The sequence below is a fragment of the Ranitomeya imitator genome, chromosome 5 (genome assembly GCF_032444005.1).
Source record: "Ranitomeya imitator isolate aRanImi1 chromosome 5, aRanImi1.pri, whole genome shotgun sequence".
Taxonomy (NCBI): domain Eukaryota; kingdom Metazoa; phylum Chordata; class Amphibia; order Anura; family Dendrobatidae; genus Ranitomeya; species Ranitomeya imitator.
The window spans coordinates 161,689,334-161,707,299 of NC_091286.1; the positions used below are offsets into that span (position 1 = coordinate 161,689,334).

At 42.6% G+C, this 17,966-nt stretch overlaps 1 protein-coding gene across 1 annotated transcript in view; it reads right to left on the minus strand.

Moving 5' to 3' along the window:
• UNC93A (unc-93 homolog A) overlaps positions 1-17,966 on the minus strand; it is a 429,770-nt gene that overhangs the window by 340,558 nt on the left and 71,246 nt on the right. Inside the window, exon 2 of the mRNA XM_069769274.1 lies at positions 2,349-2,530. Within this exon, the coding sequence (XP_069625375.1) occupies positions 2,349-2,530 (182 nt within the window). The remainder of the gene's footprint in view (positions 1-2,348; positions 2,531-17,966) is intronic.

Sequence of the window (17,966 nt, forward strand, 5' to 3'; positions counted from 1 at the left end):
GTCCCGGCTGTACCCAACGATCTTCTAGCTTAGGGAGGTTTCGCTTCTCCCAGAAGGCACCTGGAATATGCAAATTAGCCTCCTGAAGCTTGAATCCCTGGTTTGGTGATGCTTTCGAAGCAGCTGGTCCCGGCTGTACCCAACGATCTTCTAGCTTAGGGAGACTTCGCTTCTCCCAGAAGGCACCTGGAATATGCAAATTAGCCTCCTGAAGCTTGAATCCCTGGTTTGTGTCGTGATCCAGAGCGTCCTCCCTTCAGGCACCATTTCCCTTTTGTTAAACTTTCGTTTATAAATATCTTTGGTTTTTTGAAGCTCATTCACCTGTCTCTTGAGTATCGGGTATGCAGCTGCCACTGCACCATCAATGGGCTAGTGAGTCCACTATACATCATCACGTCCTGTGGGCGTAACAAGCAGCAGTTTAAGTGGCATAACCAATTTACATTGGTTAGACAAGCCCATGCACCACCAGAACAGAGTACAAGAGGATCGTTCATGAGTATCTGAAGCTCAATATCAATGCCATCGGGGGGGAGGTTGGACCCCTTTTGAATTTTGGTCTTCAAAAATGGAAGAGTGGGCTGAACTTGCCTGCCATGCTTTGGAAGTTTTGTTATTCCGGGCAGTAAACTTTCTGTCAGTGCTGCGGGTGGTGTACTGAGAAATAAGCGCATCTAACTGTCCCCTGAAAGTGTAGACCGCCTAACCTTCATCAAAATGAACAAGTCATGGCTCTCCAGTGACTTTTGCACCCCAGTCAGACTGAGCAGACTAGAAGATGGTGTCGTTTTTAGTGTCATGCAAAGATCTTGCGTTATTGCAGTCTGTGACACTTTTGTCATAGCTTCTGTGCCTGCGATTGCTACTACTGCTGATGTTACAAACATTTTTTTTTAAATGTAGAGACCCCAAATTGGGTATCCATCTGATGGGTTGCATATAGTGAAACGTGTGTCAGAAGCCTATTATACTGTTTCTACTTGGTGGAAATTGATAATTCAAACCTGTAAATGCTAGCCCAGACCCTGATACCTCATGCATTGCCCATGGCCCTACTACTGTGGGTCAATTGATCAGTCAACTACATGTGTTACTTTCCTTACATTTTTCTACCAGTAGTACTGTATGAAGCTGATTTTTGTGCCGTCAGAGTGTCGCTGGAAAAAAAAATTGGAGGTGTTACATGAGGTATCGAGGTTCCCAGCTAAGAAGGCTTACACTGATGTCTTAATCACAAGGTCCTTATTGAAACTTCAATTCAAAGCTGTAAAGGCTGATCCAGACCCTGATACCACATGCATGGTCCATGGCTGACTGCATCTGTGTCAGTATAAAAGGTTCTACTATACTATATTAGTCAACTACCTGTCTTGCTTTCCTTACATTTTTCTACCAATGGTAATGTATGAAACTGATGTTTGTGCTGAGTATGGCTGGAAAAAAAATTTGGAGGTGTAACATTAGTTATCAGGGCTCCAAGCTAAGAAGGCTTCTTAGGATCTGCAGTGGATTTGGCCCTGCGGATTCGCAGCAGTTGTCCATCAGGTTTACAGTACCATCTAACCCTATGGAAAATCAAATCCGCTGTGCACATGCTGCGGAAAATTCTGCGCAGAAACGCAGCTGTTTATTTTCCGCAGCATGTCAATTCTTTGTCCAGAATCCGCAGCGTTTTTACACCTATTCCATTATAGGAATCCGCAGGTGTAAAAACGCAGGCGAAATCCACACAAAATCTGCAGAAAATCCACATGTAAAATGCAGGCAATTTTATCTGCGGATTCTGCAGAATCCGTGTGGAAAAATCCGCAATGGAATCTGCAACATGTGCACATACCCTTACACTGCTCCGTTAAGCACCAGATCCTCATTGAAACTTCAATTCAAAGCTGTAAATGCTGGCCCAGACCCTGACACCTCTTGCATGAGCCATGGCTGACTTCTTCTGTGCCATTTGCAAATTTATACTATGGGTCAATTGACGCCACTTTTCCTGGTGTCTGCCTCTAATTTTAGCTGTACACATTTGGTTTGACCTCCCATTGAATTTAATGGGATTTGGGTATGTTTGGTGAACTGGTCGGCAAACATGTTCGGCGAAAGTCTAAACGTTCAGCAAATCGAACATAACTGAACCTTAAAGGGTTTGCTCATCTCTAGTAACAAGTACAGTGCTAGTATGAATTTTACAGAGGTGAAGTCCCCTACGTTACTGTATGGTTAGTCTAAAAGGCATTTTCTGAGTGACAGACTCCCTTTAACTTATCATAAATTATTCATGTACATTTTTCCAGAGCATTTACTGGTACATTTTTTAGAATATTTTATAGGTTAAAATACTTTACCAGCTAGCGTAGAAGTTGCCAAGAGAGTATGTAATATAACAGCACATAGAGGCTACAATTGTCCATTTACATCCAATTTTCTTTATTAAAATAGGAGGGACAAACACTGAAGAGATGATTAAAGCTCCATAGATGATACTGAGTGAAGCGACTCCAAGGCCGTCATCTGCATTAAGGCTGCTCTAAAAAAAAACACACAAAAAAAAAAAATAGAAAAACAAATCATTATTAAAAAAAAAAAAATAACTGTGGGAATGTCATAATTTTTATTTAGTGTTCCTCAAAAATATACAGAAATCATAGGAAACTATAACATAATATAATATAATATAAAATGTAGAATTTTTGTCTACTTCCTTTTCCATTGTAGGCTTCTAGCCCAGGAAAAGTATGTTTGAAAATATTAGATTAGGATCCCATCATCGCTGGTGACAACTGATAAATGTACTGTATGTTCTAAGTATCATTTTTAGAATGATATTCTGTATAGCAGTAATTCAGGTAAAATTTAATTTACTTAATGTTTTCATACATATTAGCACTTACAGAGTGTTAATGTATTATTTTATATGTGCTTCCACTAAGAATTATGTGTTGAGAGGCATGTTTGATAAATATAAGGTTAAGATCAAATCAAAGGCTGGTGGGCTCTTATGGATTGCCCAATTTATGTGCTAAGTATCTTCATTTTATAATTAAATTCTATTTACCAGCAATACAGTCTAAATTTCATACTGTATATTAAATGTTTGCACACATCTTAGCACTTACAAATTGTTGCTGTGTTCGGCCAGTCTCACAAGGAAAAATCGGTACCGGAATTATCCGTGTCCGTGTGTCCGTGTGCTTACGTTGAACATCAGTGTGGCACACGTGCGGCAGCCGTGTGCCGCCCGTGTGCCGACTGAGCACCACACGGACCGTGCAGGAGACAGCGCTAGAGTTAAGCGCTGTCCCCTGCGTGCGGTGCTGAAGCCGGTATTCATCACATCTTCCCAGCAGCGTTCGCTGGAAAGAAGGAATGAATAATCTTTTTTTTTTTATTTATTTTTGTTTTTAAAATAAAGTTTGCCAGTATTACAGTAATGAATATGCGGCTCCACCCCTATGGGAGGTGGAGCCGCATATTCATCACTGTAATGTGCAGCACCACGTGACCGCTCATACAGGACAAGCAGCGACGCTGTAGGGATGTAAGCGCCGAGGGAGCTGGGTAAGTATTTTAATGCCAGCGGGGGGTGGAGGGCGCTTTTTTAAAATAAAAAATAAATTTAAAAAAAAGATTATTCATTCCTTCTTTCCAGCAAACGCTGCTGGAGAGAAGAAATGAATGGGGCTTCAGCACCACACGCGGGGGGGACAGCGCTTACAGTAGCGCTGTCTCCTGCACAGCACACGGACTGCACACGGACAACATCCGTGTGCAGTACGTGTTTTACACGGACCCATTGACTTTAATGGGTCCGTGTAATACGTGCGCTCCCACGAACACTGACATGTCTCCGTGTTTTCCAAACGGACACACGGTCCGTGAAAACACGCTGACATGTGCAGAGACACATTGATTTTAATGTGTCTACGTGAGTCAGTGTCTCCGGTACGTGAGGAAACTGTCACCTCACGTACCGGAGCCACTGGCGTGTGAAACCGGCCTTCATCAGTATAGCACAAACTTCTTTTGCTAATTAGTTTTATAATTTTTTTTTAGGGTGAGCTGTATGTTTCTGATAGGGATGAGTGAGCACTAAAATGTTTGGGTGCTCGTTGCTTGAACTGACCGATTCCTAATACTCGCAGGCTCTTTTCGAGTATGGAGTATATTGGGAGTCAATAGAAAAGCCAAGCTTTTTTTCCGGCAGACCACACAAAGAGGTCTAGGGGGGCAGTGAAAATGTTCAGATGGATGGGAAAAGTTCTGAATGGAAGGAGAACAGCATGGGGAAGACCCCTGGAAGCATCTCTGACTCCCTGCTGAGAACAATGTCGTCACACTTTTACTCCACTTTAAAGGGTGACAAAAAAAACATTCCAAACCAACCAGAAATTGCATTTTACAGGATAACAAATGTTAAGAAACATTCTGTCCTGTATAACGACTTGTATATAAGGCAAGATGTAAAAAGGATTCCAAAAATATTCAATTTAAGTAAACAAAAATTGATATTTTTTAATTAAAAAATAGGAAAATTTCAGTTGAATTTATGAAGGAAGCAAGAACGGCCAAAAATTAGGTACTTAGGTACACTCTGTATTAGACATAAAGGAGAGCCTCATACACATTCTGTTCAAATTGTCATGTATTGGTACTCCTAGACCCATAAACGCTATGCATTTTTGATGATTATATACCAAGGAAATGAAATTCAGACCACGGAATAGTCTATGAGTGAGATATATAATTCCGATATGGGTATGTGCACATGTTGAGCAAAATTTCTACACCATTTCTGCATCTCTTGGCAGGAAAAAATGCAGCCATAGGACCGAGAGAACTAAAGTGAAGTAAAGGGAGCCATCCAGGAAACCGAGACCGCTTCACTATTGTAAGTATTGTCCTATTATGCCCTTATTTTCTAGATTAATTCGTATTGCACTTTAGTTCTCTCAGTCCTATGGCTTATGGATGCCTACACTGACACCTTGTGGTGTCTTTAGCACTTGCACTTTATTTTTATTTTACATTTTTTCATTTTTTATGTGTTTATCATCTTTATGATAACTATTTGTGCACTTTTTGTGATCCATATGAATTGTCATGGTAATATTCCTGGATTGTTTTGCCCCCTTCTTTAATTTTTTTTGATGATTTTAATATCTGCATTGTTCGTTCTTCTGTTATGATTTACCTGATTCATGAATAAACTTTATATCATTTATATTTACCAGTGTGATTTGTGATCGGTTCTTTTCTGTTTTTTTGGTGTTTTGCAAACTTCCCGACTGTCCACCATTCTTCTTCTTTTAGTCCTTTTTACTAGGCTGACAGATATAATCATGATTTTTTTTTACTTTGATCACTATTGGTGTTATTACTTTTATTACATGTGGTCTGTTACTGCTAGTTAGTAATCCTTGGCTTGGTTCTAAAATGTTTTTTATCTAAGTGGTGAAAAAAAATTTCAAACATTATTTTAAAAAAAGCGCCATTTTCCGATATCCGTTGAGTCTCCATTTTTCGTGAAATGGAGTTGGGTGAGGGCTTATTTTTTGCGTGCCGAGCGGATGTTTTTAGTGATACCATTTTGGTGCAAATATGATCTTTTGATCGCCCATGTTTGCATTTTAATGCAACGTCGCGGCGACAAAAAAAATTTAATTCTAGCGTTTTGACTTTTTCTCTCACTACGCCATTTACCAATCAGTTAATCTTTTTTTTTTATTGATAGATCAGGCGATTATGAAAGCGGCAATACCAAATATGTGCATGTTTGATTTTTTTATTATTTTATTTTGAATGGAGTGAAAAGGGGTGATTTCAACTTTTTTTCATATTTTTAATTTTTTTTTTCTTTTGGCATGCTTCAAGACTAGAAGACTAGAAGCTGCCATAACTCGATCGGCTGAGCTATATACAGGCGATGATCAGTTCGCCTATATGTAGCTGAATTACTCACTCTCTATGAGTACCGACCACTGGGCGGCACTCACAGCAAGCCAGCAGTGACAATAGAGTTCTCCAGGAGACCTCTGGTTGTCATGCCAACCCACTGGTGATCCTCAATCACGTGATGGGGTCACCAGTGGGCGGATTTCCGGTGCGATTGCCAGAAGCGCTGGTTAAATGCCGCTGTCAGCGTTTGACAGCGGCATTTAATGGGTTCATAGCCGCGGGTGGATCACGATTCCACCCACGGCTGTTTTTTGCACATGTCAGCTGTTTAAAACAGCTGCAGAACAAAAGAAAGGAGCCACTTATATGAATGCACACCACGAACAAATAGAATAATGATACTCAAATATAAAAACAGGAATTTTTATTGACAAACCACAACTTCAAAAAAAGCACATAAAACATAATTAAAACCAATGCTGCATGAAACAATTGATCCGTATGTAAATGTTACAAATGATATACAAATACAGACCTGCACAATCTTATTTAGAATGAACAGCCAACCCTCTGACTCATGGGAATAAAGGCACAGAAATAAGTGAGGCCTAAAACCCTATAGCATCTGTATGCACTAAATAGCACACAGACTCGACACTCATGGGTAAAAATACCAGCATGATTAGTAATCTAAATAGAGCAAGCGCCCGTAATGAGGCGGAGGAAGCATGGAGTTACCTACATGAGGAAGAGAGGAGGAAACGCCGTCCCCGTGTGCAGGTGAACCGGACAAACAGACACAACCCAACGCGTGTCGCTCTATAAAAAGAGCTTCATCAGGGGAAGATGCAGTCTGTACAAGAAACCCTGTATAAATAGTAACGTACAGCTCACCTGATAGGAAACCGGTGAGCAAAACACGGCGAAACCGGAAGTGCAAAGCCTAATAGGGCGCCCCAGCCACAATGCTGAGGCTGATAGGTTCCACAGGCTGCAAAGAGAGCACTTTGCAAAACTGCACAGGCGTATTCAATGCAAGAGACATATCGATGAATAAGCCACTAGGGGGCAGCATAATATCAAGTATGAAATGCATCTGTGCCACAGTGAAGAAAGAAAGCCCCGTATGTAGATAGGAAAGTGCTTATCAAAGCACCGATGTTCGGGGCTCCATGTACAAGGAGCACAAAAAGACATGATGTGGTAAAGAACCCTAAAAAAAGGTAGAAATAACCATATAAGTAATACCTGGTTATAATAAACCAGCGATATGTACATAACAGAATAGATATACTCTCATTCCAAAGAAAAAGCTGTGAAAGGCCACAAGATGGGATAGAAAAGTTCCCACACTGGCACACTCATGCAATCCCATATCACATTCAACCCCCAGGGGCATAACACAACACATAAACATCATTCCATGGAGCCGTAATGATCATACATACACAATAATGGAAAAAAGAAATAGATGCATAAATAACTTTATTATAATCCATATGATCAAAAACATGAAGCAATAAAAACCTGAGGATATACCCCATATATAACATTGCACAGCACCCATTATACGGCCTCACCATAATAGTGTAAAATCAAAATAGCCCATGGAAAATGACAGTTTTGGAGTTGAAAAACGTGTCGTCCACAGCAAGAGAGAAGTTATGTGCCTGAACCCAAAAAGGGGGGCCCCATGAGTCAGCTCTGGAGGGAATTGTGAACCTCATATAGGGGTCAAGCTCAACCTGATAAAGCTTGCCCAAAAAGTAAACAAAGGGGAAACGGCCCGAAGTACCAGATAGTTATGGCCAGATGAAAGAAGGACCATAGATCAACCCAAAGTAAAAATGAGTAGAAACGGCTGCCATCTTGGAATGTCGAATAGCCATCGATTATATAGTTGAACAAGACAAAATGGTGAATTCAGTTGTCCAAAGTAAATTCCACCCGTAAGGTTTTTATAGAGCGACACGCGTTGGGTTGTGTCTGTTGGTCCGGTTCACCTGCACACGGGGACGGCGTTTCCTCCTCTCTTCCTCATGTGGGTAACTCCATGCTTCCTCCGCCTCATTATGGGCGCTTGCTCTATTTAGATTACTAATCATGCTGGTATTTTTACCCATGAGTGTCGAGTCTGTGTGCTATTTAGTGCATACAGATGCTATAGGGTTTTAGGCCTCACTTATTTCTGTGCCTTTATTCCCATGAGTCAGAGGGTTGGCTGTTCATTCTAAATAAGATTGTGCAGGTCTGTATTTGTATATCATTTGTAACATTTACATACGGATCAATTGTTTCATGCAGCATTGGTTTTAATTATGTTTTATGTGCTTTTTTTGAAGTTGTGGTTTGTCAATAAAAATTCCTGTTTTTATATTTGAGTATCATTATTCTATTTGTTCGTGGTGTGCATTCATATAAGTGGCTCCTTTCTTTTGTTCCGTTTCATGATACTGGCTGCTTTTTTTGCACCCCGACCAGGATTTAGTATTATAAATTATTGGTAGTGCGCTCCTTTTTTTTTTTTTCCATTTGGTCTTTTTAAAACAGCTGACATGTGCCAGAAAAGATGTGGGCTCATCGCCGGAACCCACATCAAAGGGAGGGTGTCTGACATCAGAGTAAATATTCGCGCGAGACTCTCTTTCAGACAAATGTTATCCTGAGATTTACCCACGCTCTCCTTTTACTACTAGAGCAACAACAATACTATAAGTTTGAATGTACAACAACACACTTTGGATCCTGCATACATAGATAACCCTTCCTCTTCCTATCCTCATGAGTTATTTAAAGCCTTTGGTCTCTTTCACTCTACACACCATATTGATCTGACATACTTTGTGAGCAGACCCTGCCTGAATGCCTAAATACTAACAGCCTTTGGTGTTCTCGGAGATTTCCTTTTTCTACTTGTCACTGTTGAATACCTTTCTACAGATCTAGACCGGACTTTTTTGGTTATACTTACCTTTTATTTTCCTTTTTGTATGTAGTAAACTCTGAAACATTAGTATGTATGTGCCTTAGACCTTTATCTTCCAATGATATTTTCCAAAACAAATATATGGATATATAGTCCTTGTGGAGAACAATTTTCTTAAATCCGTAGCCTTCATTTATTATATTATATTAATATAAATTTGTTTTAATTTATAGTGACTCGGCTTGGGAGGAGCCGAAACCTTATATATTGAAAGAGTCACAGTTATTTCTGAGCTACTGTTATTCTTGTAAAATTTGTGTTTATCTTGGATGAAATATTCTTTAAACATATGAAAATAAAAGTATAAAGAGTATAAACCAATAAGAGTGCTGTATCTTTAAAAATCAAACATGCAGAGAATTGACATAAGGCCGGGGTCACACTTGCGAGTTCAATGCGAGAAACTCGCGCAAGTCTTTCGCATCAAGTCCTGGCACTGCCACCGGCACTCAGGACCAGAGCGTGCCGCTGCATAGAAATACATACAGCCGCAAACTCTGGTCCCGAGTGCCGGTGGCAGAACCGGGACTTGATGCCAGAGACTCGCGTGAGTTTCTCGCATTGAACTCGCAAGTGTGACCCCGACCTAAGGCAGAATATTTTCTATACCAAATCTGAAAGTCAAAAATACTGTGCGCGTGCATGACACGTCAGTTTTTCATTCACTTTGCTGGCATCAGGTTTTGCTTCAGGTTTTTTCACAAATCCGTGCAGAAAAAACATGACAAAAATGCACCAAATCTGTAAGGTATGCACAAAGCCTACATTTTTTAAGACATTTACTGAGGGTTATATACCAACGAAATGTACTCCAGACGACAGAGTTTTCATAATAATTGTAATAATGTCCTTTCTCTATTTTTATATTCATAAATATCATATTTTCTAAGACATTTATATCTCTCTGATTTAGAATCATATTTAGTTGAAATAAGATTACAAACTTGATGTGTGTTAACCTTTGCATTTTTTAGCTAGCTTGCTTTATAACTTACACTGAAAAAGTGTCTTCACTTACTTCTTTTTGGTATCAAAGATAACAGGATGCTTACGGTCAGACTATATGACCTTTATATTGTAAGGAGGTTACCTTCTCTGCTCCATGCCTGGAACCACTTAGCTGCGCGTGTTCCAGGGCTAGAGCAGCGTGTACTGGAGAGAGAGCAGAGTGTGCAGCGGAGAGAGCAGCGGGCACAACGGGGAGAGCAGTGGATACAGCGGACAGAACAGCACGCAGTTGCACTTCGGGGAAGAGAGAGAGAGCTCCTGGTCAGAGGACTGAGACAGGGAGATTGTCCAGAAAGACTGCATTTTGTGAGTATGCGAAAGCGGACTCTGCTGTGACCAGAGAGGTGCGCCCTGATGCCCGTGAAGAGACAGTGACGCGTGCAGAGACAGTGGCCCGTGCAGAGACAGTAGCCCCTAGTACACACGGTATTAGTGCAGAGCCCCAGATTCCTGTTGGGAGACCCAATAATAGACTGAGCATCGTTCTCTCGGGATAGGCTGCACTGTTGAAGCAAAAGACTCAGAGCACAGGGGACCCTGTTTGCCTAGCATCCCCTCTGCTCACCACAGTAACCCCTTAAACCCCAGGTTGCCAATTCCTAGAGACTACACAGCCCACGGATAACAGAGGGATGCAAGTGCCGCTGTTTCTCGGCGCCTATGTTGGAGAAGACGACCCTACAAGGAAGTCCTCATCAGACTGATAAGTGTTTTCCCAAGTGATTCTGTTTACTACTGTTATACTGTTTGCCTGTCTGGGAACTTATACTGCTTCCCATATGTTTTGCACCATTATTTTATCAGTTTATATTCTACTGTTTTCTCCCTGCGAGGAGAATATTGCCCCTCTTAATAAACCCCCCTCAACAGTTGGTCTGTCTGTTCCGTGGTGACATACTCTACCCTGCACTCTAATACAATATCATAGCTACATTTTTATTTTTATAGCTCTGTACTTTCCAAAAGTAGAGTTATTGTTAAGACACACCTTTATCTTTATCTCTTAACCTCTTTACCCCCAAGGGAGGTTTGCATGTTAATGACCGGGCCAATTTTTACAATTCTGACCACTGTCCCTTTATGAGGTTATAACTTTGGAAATCTTCAATGGATCCCTGTGATAATGACACTGTTTTCTCATGACATATTGTACTTCATGATAGTGTTACAATTTCTTTGATATGACTTGGGTTTATTTGTAAAAAAATGGAAATTTGGCGAAAATTTAGCAATTTTCCAACTTTGTATTTTCATGCCTTAAATTACACAAAATACTCAATAAGTAACATTTCCCACATGTCTACTTTACATCAGCACAAGTTTGGAATCAATTTTTTTTATTAGAGAGTTGTAAGGGTTAAAAGTTGACCGACGATTTCTCATTTTTACAACACTATTTTTTTAGGGACCACATCACTTTGAGGGGTCTATATGATAGAAAATATTATTCTAAAAACTGCACCCCTCAAGGTACACAAAATCACATTCAAGAAGTATATTAACCCTTTAGGTGCTTCACAGGAAATTTTTGGAATGTTTAAAAAAATTTAACATTTAACTTTTTTCCCCAAAAAATTATTCAGATCCAATTTTTTTTCCCCAAGGATAACAGGAGAAAATGCACCCTAAAAGTTATTGTGCAATTTGTCCTGAGTAGGCTGATACCCCATATGTGGGAGGGAACCACTGTTTGGGTGCATGGCAGAGCTCAGAATGGAAGGAGCGCCGTTTGACTTTTTCAACGCAAAATTGGCTGGAATTGAGATTGGACGCCATATCGCGATTGGAGAGCCCCTGATGTGCCTAAATAGTGTAAACCCTGTTGTGAATTCTGTGGCAGAGCTCCCTCCTGTGGTCACAAGTGGTACTTTGGCTGATTCTCTCTGTGAGCTTCCGTTGGTGGAGGAAAGTGGTAATGCAGCTTCTGAGTTTCCTTCCTCAGGTGATGTGGTGAAGTCGTTAGGTGCTGCTCTATTTAACTCCACCTAGTGCTTTGATCCTGGCCTCCAGTCAATGTTCTAGTATTGGACCTGTTTCCTCCTGGATCGTTCCTGTGGCCTGCTGCTCTGCATAGCTAAGTTTTGCTTTGCTATTTTGTTTGCTGTTTTTTCCTGTCCAGCTTGTCTATTTGTTTTTCCTGCTTGCTGGAAGCTCTGGGACGCAGAGGGTGTACCTCCGTGCCGTTAGTTCGGTACGGAGGGTCTTTTTGCCCCCTTTGCGTGGTTTTTGTAGGGTTTTGTGTTGACCGCAAAGTTACCTTTCCTATCCTCGCTCTGTTCAGAAAGTCGGGCCTCACTTTGCTAAATCTATTTCATCTCTACGTTTGTCTTTTCATCTTACTCACAGTCATTATATGTGGGGGGCTGCCTTTTCCTTTGGGGTATTTCTCTGAGGCAAGGTAGGCTTATTTTCTATCTTCAGGCTAGCTAGTTTCTCAGGCTGTGCCGAGTTGCATAGGGAGCGTTAGGCGCAATCCACGGCTGCCTCTAGTGTGTGTTGGAGAGGATTAGGGATTGCGGTCAGCAGAGTTCCCATGTCTCAGAGCTCGTTCTATGTTTTTGGGTTATTGTCAGGTCACTGTATGTGCTCTGACCTCTATGTCCATTGTGGTACTGAATTACCTTATCATAACAGTACTGGAAGCCAAAAGTACTAATGATTCTCAATAGAGGGAAAAAAGAAGTTCTGAGACCATTTTTTTTTCTCTGCACTGTGTTTTACCTTTTTTTCCCCCTAGACATTTGGGTGGTTCAGGACACAGGTGTAGAGATGGACATTAAAGGTCTGTCTTCATGTGTGGATCAGCTCACGGCAAGAGTACAAAATATTCAAGACTTTGTGGTTCAGAATTCTATGTTAGAACCGAGAATTCCTATTCCTGATTTGTTTTTTGGAGATAGAACTAAATTTCTGAGTTTCAAAAATAATTGTAAACTGTTTCTGGCTTTGAAACCTCGCTCCTCTGGTGACCCAGTTCAACAAGTTAGGATCATTATTTCTTTTTTACGTGGCGACCCTCAGAACTGGGCATTTTCTCTTGCGTCAGGAGATCCTGCATTAAGTAATATCGATGCATTTTTCCTGGCGCTCGGATTGCTGTACGATGAACCTAATTCAGTGGATCAGGCAGAGAAAAATTTGCTGGCTCTGTGTCAGGGTCAGGATGAGATAGAGGTATAGTGTCAGAAATTTAGAAAGTGGTCCGTACTCACTCAATGGATAGAAGGTGCGCTCGCAGCTATTTTCAGAAAAGGTCTCTCTGAAGCCCTTAAGGATGTCATGGTGGGATTTCCTATGCCTGCTGGTCTGAATGAGTCTATGTCTTTGGCCATTCAGATCGGTCGACGCTTGCGTGAGCGTAAATCTGTGCACCATTTGGCGGTATTATCTGAGCTTAAACCTGAGCCTATGCAGTGCGATAGGACTTTGACCAGAGTTGAACGGCAAGAACACAGACGTCTGAATGGGCTGTGTTTCTACTGTGGTGATTCCACTCATGCTATCTCTGATTGTCCTAAGCGCACTAAGTGGTTCGCTAGGTCTGCCACCATTGGTACGGTACAGTCAAAATTTCTTCTGTCCGTTACCTTGATCTGCTCTTTGTCATCGTATTCTGTCATGGCATTTGTGGATTCAGGCGCTGCCCTGAATTTGATGGACTTGGAGTATGCTAGGCGTTGTGGGTTTTACTTGGAGCCCTTGCAGTGTCCTATTCCATTGAGAGGAATTGATGCTACGCCTTTGGCCAAGAATAAGCCTCAGTACTGGACCCAGCTGACCATGTGCATGGCTCCTGCAAATCAGGAGGTTATTCGCTTTCTGGTGTTGCATAATCTGCATGATGTGGTCGTGTTGGGGTTGCCATGGCTACAAGTCCATGATCCAGTATTAGATTGGAAATCCATGTCTGTGTCCAGCTGGGGTTGTCAGGGGGTACATGGTGATGTCCCATTTCTGACTATTTCGTCGTCCACCCCTTCTGAGGTTCCAGATTTCTTGTCTGATTACCGGGATGTATTTGATGAGACCAAGTCCGATACCCTACCTCCGCATAGGGATTGTGATTGTGCTATCGATTTGATTCCTGGTAGTAAATTCCCAAAAGGTCGACTGTTTAATTTATCTGTGCCTGAGCACGCCGCTATGCGGAGTTATGTGAAGGAGTCCTTGGAGAAGGGGCATATTCGCCCGTCATCGTCGCCATTAGGAGCAGGGTTCTTTTTTGTGGCCAAGAAGGATGGTTCACTGAGACCTTGTATAGATTACCGCCTTCTAAATAAGATCACGGTTAAATTTCAGTACGCAATGCCGTTGTTATCTGATTTGTTTGTTCGGATTAAGGGGGCTAGTTGGTTCACCAAGATAGATCTTCGTGGTGCGTATAATCTTGTGCGTATTAAGCGAGGCGATGAATGGAAAACTGCATTTAATACGCCCGAGGGCCATTTTGAGTATCTAGTAATGCCATTCGGACTTGCCAATGCTCCATCAGTGTTTCAGTCCTTTATGCATGACATCTTCCGAGAGTACGTGGATAAATTCCTGATTGTGTACTTGGATGACATTTTGATCTTCTCGGATGATTGGGAGTCTCATGTGAAGCATGTCAGAACGGTGTTTCAGGTCCTGCGTGCTAATTCTTTGTTTGTGAAGGGATCAAAGTGTCTCTTTGGTGTTCAGAAGGTTTCATTTTTGGGGTTCATCTTTTCCCCTTCTACTATCGAGATGGACCCTGTTAAGGTCCAAGCCATCCATGATTGGACTCAGCCGACATCTCTGAAAAGTCTGCAAAAGTTCCTGGGCTTTGCTAATTTTTATCGTCGCTTCATCTGCAATTTTTCTAGTATTGCTAAACCATTGACCGATTTGACCAAGAAGGGTGCTGATGTGGTCAATTGGTCTTCTGCTGCTGTGGAAGCTTTTCAAGAGTTGAAGCGTCGTTTTTCTTCTGCCCCTGTGTTGTGTCAACCAGATGTTTCGCTTCCATTCCAGGTCGAGGTTGATGCTTCTGAGATTGGAGCAGGGGCTGTTTTGTCGCAGAGAAGTTCTGATTGCTCGGTGATGAAACCATGCGCCTTCTTTTCCAGGAAGTTTTCGCCTGCTGAGCGAAATTATGATGTGGGCAATCGAGAGTTGCTGGCCATGAAGTGGGCATTCGAGTAGTGGCGTCATTGGCTTGAAGGAGCTAAGCATCGCGTGGTGGTCTTAACTGACCATAAGAACTTGACTTATCTCGAGTCTGCCAAGCGGTTGAATCCTAGACAGGCTCGTTGGTCGCTGTTTTTTGCCCGTTTTGACTTTGTGATTTCGTACCTTCCGGGCTCTAAAAATGTGAAGGCGGGTGCTCTGTCTAGGAGTTTTGTGCCCGACTCTCCGGGTTTATCTGAGCCGGCGGGTATCCTCAAAGAGGGAGTAATTGTGTCTGCCATCTCCCCTGATTTGCGGCGGGTGCTGCAAAAATTTCAGGCTAATAAACCTGATCGTTGCCCAGCGGAGAAACTGTTTGTCCCTGATAGGTGGACGAATAAAGTTATCTCTGAGGTTCATTGTTCGGTGTTGGCTGGTCATCCTGGAATCTTTGGTACCAGAGAGTTAGTGGCTAGATTCTTTTGGTGACCATCTCTGTCGCGGGATGTGCGTACTTTTGTGCAGTCCTGTGGGATTTGTGCTCGGGCTAAGCCCTGCTGTTCTCGTGCCAGTGGGTTGCTTTTGCCCTTGCCGGTCTCGAAGAGGCCTTGGACACATATCTCTATGGATTTTATTTCAGATCTTCCTGTCTCTCAAAAGATGTTGGTCATTTGGGTGGTCTGTGATCGCTTCTCTAAGATGGTCCATTTGGTACCCTTGTCTAAATTACCTTCCTCCTCTGATTTGGTGCCATTGTTCTTCCAGCATGTGGTTCGTTTACATGGCATTCCAGAGAATATCGTTTCTGACAGAGGTTCCCAGTTTGTTTCGAGGTCTTGGCGAGCCTTTTGTGGTAGGATGGGCATTGACTTGTCTTTTTCCTCGGCTTTCCATCCTCAGACTAATGGCCAGACCGAACGAACCCATCAGACCTTGGAAACATATCTGAGATGCTTTGTTTCTGCTGATCAGGATGACTGGGTGTCCTTTTTGCCTTTGGCTGAGTTCGCCCTTAATAATCGGGCCAGCTCGGCTACCTTGGTGTCGCCGTTTTTCTGCAACTCTGGGTTCCATCCTCGTTTCTCTTCAGGGCAGGTTGAGCCTTCGGACTGTCCTGGTGTGGATTGTTATGTTTGCTAATGACAGGTGTTATGAAGGCAATCCAGAAACACAGTGTGCTTAGCGATCAGAGCGCACACAGTGATCTGACAAATACCCAAAAATACAAGAACGAGCTCTGAGACGTGGAAACTCTGTAGACTGCACACCTGATCCTATCCTAAACACAACTAAAAGCGGCTGTGGATTGCGCCTAACAACTACCTAGGCAACTCGGCACAGCCTAAGAAACTAGCTAGCCTGAAGATAGAAAAATAGGCCTGACTTGCCCCAGAGAAATTCCCCAAAGGAAAAGGCAGCCCCCTCACATATAATGACTCTGAGTAAGATGAAAAGACAAAACGTAGGAATGAAATAGATTCAGCAAAGTGGGGCCCGATATTCTAGGACAGAGCGAGGACAGTAAAGCGAACTTTGCAGTCTACAAAAAACCCTAAAGCAAAACCACGCAAAGGGGGCAAAAAAAAACCCACCGTGCCGAACTAACGGCACGGCGGTACACCCTTTGCGTCTCAGAGCTTCCAGCAAAACAAAAGCCAAGCTGGACAGAAAAAAAGCAACAAAAAAGCAAAAAGCACTTAGCTATACAGAGCAGCAGGTCACAGGAACAATCAGGAGAAGCTCAGATCCAACACTGAAACATAGATGAGGAGCAAGGATAGCAGCATCAGGCGGAGTTAAGTAATGAAGCAGTTAACGAGCTCACCAGAACACCTGAGGGAGGAAGCTCAGAAGCTGCAGTACCACTTGTGACCACAGGAGTGAATTCAGCCACAGAATTCACAACAGTACCCCCCCCTTGAGGAGGGGTCACCGAACCCTCACCAGAGCCCCCAGGCTGACCAGGATGAGCCGCATGAAAGGCACGAACAAGATCGGAAGCATGAACATCAGAGGCAAAAACCCAGGAATTATCTTCCTGAGCATAACCCTTCCATTTAACCAGATACTGGAGTTTCCGTCTAGAAACACGAGAATCCAAAATCTTCTCCACAATATACTCCAATTCCCCCTCCACCAAAACCGGGGCAGGAGGCTCAACAGATGGAACCATAGGTGCCACGTATCTCCGCAACAACGACCTATGGAATACATTATGTATGGAAAAGGAGTCTGGGAGGGTCAAACGAAAAGACACAGGATTGAGAACCTCAGAAATCCTATACGGACCAATAAAACGAGGTTTAAATTTAGGAGAGGAAACCTTCATAGGAATATGACGAGAAGATAACCAAACCAGATCCCCAACACGAAGTCGGGGACCCACACGGCGTCTGCGATTAGCAAAAAGTTGAGCTTTCTCCTGGGACAAGATCAAATTGTCCACTACCTGAGTCCAGATCTGCTGCAACCTATCCACCACAGAATCCACACCAGGACAGTCCGAAGACTCAACCTGTCCTGAAGAGAAACGAGGATGGAACCCAGAATTGCAAAAAAATGGAGAAACCAAGGTAGCCGAGCTGGCTCGATTATTAAGGGCGAACTTTGCCAACGGCAAAAAGGACACCCAATCATCCTGGTCTGCAGAAACAAAACATCTCAGATATGTTTCCAAGGTCTGATTGGTTCGTTCGGTCTGGCCATTAGTCTGAGGATGGAAAGCCGAGGAAAAGGATAGGTCAATGCCCATCCTACCACAAAAGGCTCGCCAAAACCTTGAAACAAACTGGGAACCTCTGTCAGAAACAATATTCTCAGGAATGCCATGCAACCGAACCACATGCTGAAAGAACAAAGGTACCAAATCAGAGGAGGAAGGCAATTTAGCCAAGGGCACCAGATGGACCATTTTAGAAAAGCGATCACAGACCACCCAAATGACTGA